The sequence below is a fragment of the Sprattus sprattus genome (genome assembly GCF_963457725.1).
Source record: "Sprattus sprattus genome assembly, chromosome: 8".
NCBI classification, from domain to species: Eukaryota; Metazoa; Chordata; class Actinopteri; order Clupeiformes; family Clupeidae; genus Sprattus; species Sprattus sprattus.
The window spans coordinates 32,511,327-32,517,326 of record NC_137927.1 but is presented as its reverse complement, the minus strand read 5'-3'; the positions used below and the strand labels follow the sequence as shown (position 1 = coordinate 32,517,326).

The 6,000-nt window shown below is 44.6% G+C and overlaps 1 protein-coding gene across 1 annotated transcript in view; it reads right to left on the bottom strand.

Moving 5' to 3' along the window:
• Positions 1-6,000, bottom strand: part of LOC308369365 (cadherin-8-like) — a gene marked incomplete at both ends in the record, with an annotated part of 88,868 nt that overhangs the window by 8,919 nt on the left and 73,949 nt on the right. Inside the window, one exon of the mRNA XM_080843777.1 lies at positions 2,827-2,963. Within this exon, the coding sequence (XP_080699903.1) occupies positions 2,827-2,963 (137 nt within the window). The remainder of the gene's footprint in view (positions 1-2,826; positions 2,964-6,000) is intronic.

The following is a 6,000-nucleotide window of genomic DNA, read 5'->3' as shown; positions in this document are numbered from 1 at the left end:
GTGTGTGTGTGTGTGTGTGTGTGTGTGTGTGTGTGTGTGTTAGAAGAACTTGTTGTGTCAGATTTATAGTTTAAAAGTAGGAAAAATATACAGTCTTCTGATCTGGTTAAAACTCTAAGTTCTTGTTACTTGTGGTGAAAATACTCACAAAGTCCAGCAGACCGGCAGAGTGTGAATCAATAAGTTTATTCAGTCAGTGCAATACCAACATCATAAACCTGAGCATGTCCGCAGACAGTACTCCCGATACAAAAAATTGCAATGTCTTATATAGAACTTTTCTGCTGACTAGACAACATGTGCACCTGCTGAACTCTATATGACACTGGAGTGGGTCTTATCAGTACTCCCCTGAGACCTCTAGAGGAGGAGTACTGAGGCCTATGGCGACTCGCGTCTAACATGTTAATTTTAAAGACTTTTGCAATCATTTATCACTGTAGTATCTCATGCTATGTTACACCCATATCTTGGTACTTATTATGAACATTCTATTGATTCATATAGTATTATCATTTTTCACATATTGAACAAAAACTGTGCGAGTCGCATGCAGTCTACATAGGCCGCCATGTTATCGTACTCCTCGGTGTGTGTGTGTGTGGGTGTGTGCGCAGGCAGGGTCCGTGGGCGTCTGCCTCTGTACTTCTGCCTGTGTGTGTGTGTGTCTATGTTTCTGCCTGTGTGTTTGTGTGTCTCTATGTGTATGCGCATGTATGTGAGTGAGCGTGTAATTGTATAAGTGAGTAAATGTTTGTTTGTGTGTGTACATCTGTAGATGTTAGTAGGAGAGTGTGGCCAGCTTAGGACTTAATATGAGTGTGTGTTAATCTCTGACTTTGAGTGGGAGTGTGTCCATCTCTGTGAGTAGTTAATAATATACACACAGATAGTAAGATTTAATTTACAGATTTTCCACCACAAACTCATTAATGGGGAAAGAGTTTAGAGTGGCCATTGGACTATCAGGTTGAAACTGATGTGAATCTGATATGATAGATCAGCGTGATTCTGAAATATTGTCTGGGAGAAGTAAAAGTCATTTCCAGAAGGATGGCAGGGGCTACATTTATAACACTAGGAGGAAGAAAAATACCAACTACCAAACACCCACACACACACACACACACACACACACACACACACACACACACACCCACACACACACACACACACACACACACACACACACACACACCCACACACACACACACACACACACCCACACACCCACACACACACACACACACACACACACACACACACACACACACACACACACACACACACACACACACACACACACACACACACACACACACACAAAGACAGACATACACACACACACACACACACTCCCTCCCTAGTCCACCGCTCTGAAGCGAGGCTGTTAAAGTGACTTTCTCTTGTAGTGGCAGCGAGGGAATGGAATCTGATTAGTCAGATGTCATCTAGTGCAAACAGCAGAACCAGCAGTGTTTGGGATGGGGGTTGGGGAGTGGGGACGGGATGGTAAGGGCTGGAGGAGAGTGCGGGGGAAACAGTCTCTCCCCTCTGTCTGTCACACATGGTTGGGATGGGAGGGGACGTGGTTGAGGAGGAGACAGTCTCTCCCTTTCGCTTTGTCACACAGGGTTACTGCTCTTCACGGCGGAAGGGGACAGTAAACACAACCTTATTTGCGCTGCCAAATGTTCTTTCCCCTGGTCGCCATGACGCCATTATCTCTCGTCACAGACACTTTGCCACAAGGTACCAAGCCAGGTGAAACCACCCCAAACAAGACATGAGAAGACTACTCGAATGTCCACGGTGGTGTTTTCAATTTGCCCCGGTGATCTGAATCTGTGTGTGTGTGTGTGTGTGTGTGTGTGTGTGTGTGTGTGTGTGTGTGTGTGTGTGTGTGAGTGTGTGTGTCTTCCTTTGGCTGCTCTGCGTCTTGAGACCAAAACAGAAGCCGCCATTCGCCTGCTGTCCAAGTCTATCACTGCGGTGACAAGGGAGATACATTTTGTTTGCTGGGAAGGAACGACAAAAAAAAGATATCTACAAAACTTCGATTAGGGATTTGAGCTTTATCGCCCGCCATGCTCCCCTGTTCACAATTAACATGCAAATGGCTCTCTCACATATGCTTTTATACGGCCTATGGTTCTGCCTCACAGGTTTTGTAAAGCAAGTCTGTTTTTCTGGATCACAGATGTTGCGTTATCTGAAATGGATGCTGGTACCGCAGTAAACAAGTGTGGTGTGAGTTCACAGTGTTTACGTCTTCATGAACTTCGCTTCCACGAAGTTTGACTGCTGAGCTGTTTAATTCAATCACACCACAGTACACTAACATATTTAACGCCTGCATGATTTGAATGTCTGATTGTTTGAACTGCAAAGTGAGCCCATAACAGACGTTGTGGTCCATGGAATAACTGCCTGAATTCACTTATTTACACAATAGCAAAAGCTAGACTTATCTTAGTAGACTCTATCTACTGTTTTTTTTATTTAAAAAGGACCCTATAGTCTGAGATGAAACTTGAAAATGTGTCTAGACTCCAAAGCTGATAAGAAATGAACCCTAGAAAAAGTGACTATAAATAAGTATTGCTTTTAAGCTACAGATGTGCATGTACTGAAGTGAAACAAAAATGAGTTGTCTTAAGGGACGGAACAAAACATATAAATAATTCACACAATCTCGTAGATTAACTTTCATTAAATAATCCTGATCCACAAAAGCTTCATTATTTTCTGTTCACTTCATAAATATGGAACATAAACATAAATACCCATAATAAAAATAAACCCAAACATGCAGTTCATACTTACGGATTTCTGTTGCCGTAATGGTGATATTGTGCCACATGTCGGCCTCTCTGTCCAACGGTTTGGCAAGAGTAATCTTCCCGTCGTCCGCATTGATATTGAACTGCCTCTCTAGGTCAGTATGCCGATCAATAAAATACCTGTAAATGAGAGAAGGAGAGGGAGGACTTCAGCACACACCCTATACTGTCCCAGAGTGCAGATCACACAGCCTATACTGTCCAATACTGTCCCCCCACCCTGCAGATCACACAGCCTATACTGTCCCAGAGTGCAGATCACACACCCTATACTGTCCCAGAGTGCAGATCACACAACCTATACTGTCCAATACTGTCCCCCCACCCTGCAGATCACACAGCCTATACTGTCCCAGAGTGCAGATCACACAGCCTATACTGTCCCAGAGTGCAGATCACACAGCCTATACTGTCCCAGAGTGCAGATCACACAGCCTATACTGTCCAATACTGTCCCCCCACCCTGCAGATCACACAACCTAAACTGTCTCAGAGTGCCCCCCCCCCCCCCCCCCCCCCCCGGCAGATCTGTCCTGCAACCATTTCAAAGTCATCTAGCAACCACGGTACACAAGTAACAGTCTCAGGCAATCCCTGTGGGTCCTCCTTTTAATGATACTTTATCCATCAGGAAACTCCCACAGATTAATATATGCTAAAGCCAGGGGGAACTCAATAATGATCACCTAAGGATTAATTAAGGCTCGCGGATGAGCAGTGGAGGACATTAAAGAACCATCAGCCTTTAAAGGCTCTATTTTTTAACACCCTTATGCAGATAAGATGCTGGCCGGGCCTCTAAATAGCACCCGCTAATGTTCTCTTCCCCCTGATAGGTCATTAAGGGAGGGGAGGGGAGGGGAGGCGTCAGCCTTTTCCATGGATAAAAAGTCAAACACAAGTTATGAGCAAGTCCCACCATGGCCCCCCAGGCCTCCCCCTGGGGCAGCTAAATGAGAGGCATTCCTCCTGGAGCCATACCCATTTCTCGGGGTTGTCAACACTCTTTTTTCCTCAGGTGAGCTGCACTACACAAAATAGTCTGCAAGGTTGCGGTAAATGGGCTACAAGAATGATTTCAGCTCAAGGGTTAACATGAAATACGCTGATCCCACTTTAATTAAATGTCTATATCGTAGTTATAGTGACTATGAACTTCTGACGTTGGTCCATACTATGTTCCTTCACACCAGTGCATTGTATAACAATCAATTGATTATCAACTATCAATAAAGTACAAAAAAAAACAGTACATCTCATACAATATCAAGTGCAATATGCATATTGCAAGCCACAGTGCAGCATATTATCTGGTGTGGCATAGGTGTAGATATGGCATAGGTCCGTCTGTCTGTTAACTACACACAATCCCATTACCCCTGACTCTGACCTGACCCTGCCCTTGCCCCCAGCCTATAGTGACCCCCAGGGAAGGCACCTGACCCTGTTGACCCTAGTAACCTCCAGACAAGGCACCCTCTGGACATGACCTATGACCTATGTGCTCCCCTGGGAAAGCATGGTGGTCTTGTGGTCACTCAAAGGGGGATATGTGTCTGCAACAAGTGAGACGTGCTGTAGGTGTGTATTACAACCTTCGGCATAAATATAGTCCAAACCCAAACTCAAGCACAGACACTGCGAGGACTTCTATTGATGTGCTGGACTGGATACTGGCTTGGTTGCCTCTACCTAAAAAACATTAGACTGTGACCTTGTAACTGTCCATCTACTCAACCTTACTGGTTCCCCGGGTGTCTTGTTAGAAGGGAAAGGAAACATAAAACAATGAGAATGAAAATTCCTCCAAGAATAAAACATTGAACCGAAGAAACTCTACGCACAAATAACTAACAAACAGTTATCTACCCTAAGAGTAGGAATGTAAGGGAGGTAACTATGGCTGCAGCCATGTCATCTTTTTATTGTGTATGTTTTTTTTTTTCTCTCTTTTTTTTTCCGATAAGACGGCCTAACTCCTGAGACGAGAGGATGCTGCAGTCCTGGAGGAGCACTCCACACTAGCGTGGCATTTAAAAGACAGGCAGACAGCAGAGGCCACCAGGGACTGGTCGTTGGGAGACTGAGTGGATTTCCGTCAGACTCTGACAACTTCGCGGAGTGGAGGGAGACGGAGCCTGAAATGTTCTGCTACGTGTCAATCAAACTGACAGGCTAATGTGGGGAGGAAGAGAGGAAGGGAACAACCAAAATAACAACAAAACAAAACAACAAAAAAAAACCTCGGATAAACAAACGAGGGAAATAAATAAATACAATCTGCGATTATACGTGCAACATGGAGAGAAACACTGCAGGTCGTGCCATGAGTAGGCGTTGACTCACTCCACACAAGTCAATTTCGCTCTGCCGTTGTTTTGATCTCAGCATTTTAGAGTCCACTTAAGCGACCAACACTCTTCTTGACACACAAGGAGACCTGTATAACTTTAAAGAGGTCATGGGCAATTGTGTTGCAATTAAATGTGCAATGCAATTTTTCTATTTGATTAGATGGTGGTGGTGTGCAGGGAATAGCACAGCCTTAGGCTGTGTGTGTGTGTGTGTGTGTGTGTGTGTGTGTGCACGACTATCCCTCTATGTCCCTCTCACTGTTTCTTTTCCTTCTAATTAGGTCGCCTATTCCACTGGGGGGGTCACAGATGCACAATAGTCTGTTGTGCGGCTGCTGATGCTACTGCTACTGCTACTGCTACTGCTACTGCTACTGCTACTGCTACTGCTACTACTGCTACTGCTACTGCTACTGCTACTGCTACTGCTACTGCTACTGCTACTGCTACTGCTGCTACTGCTGCTACTGCTGATGCTGCTGCTGTTGCTGCTCCTCCATGGACGGTCAATGTGTCGTGTCCAAAAGATGTTTTTAGAAGTAATAAGAAAGAGAGAAAGAAAGAAAGACAGATGACCATGTATACTAAGGGGGCATTTTGTGTGCCAGTTTGACTTTTCATACCTGACACATGTATTGTACAGCTAACTCAAATCCTCCTTAAGCTTGTTTCTGCACGTTTCCTGACTACATATGTTTGACTTATTTACAGTCAACACGGTTCTGTTAGAAGGAAAAAAAGAAAGAGCCATTCAAGCCGCGAATGAAATAACATAAAAAGCATGCCGTAAACATTCAGTACTT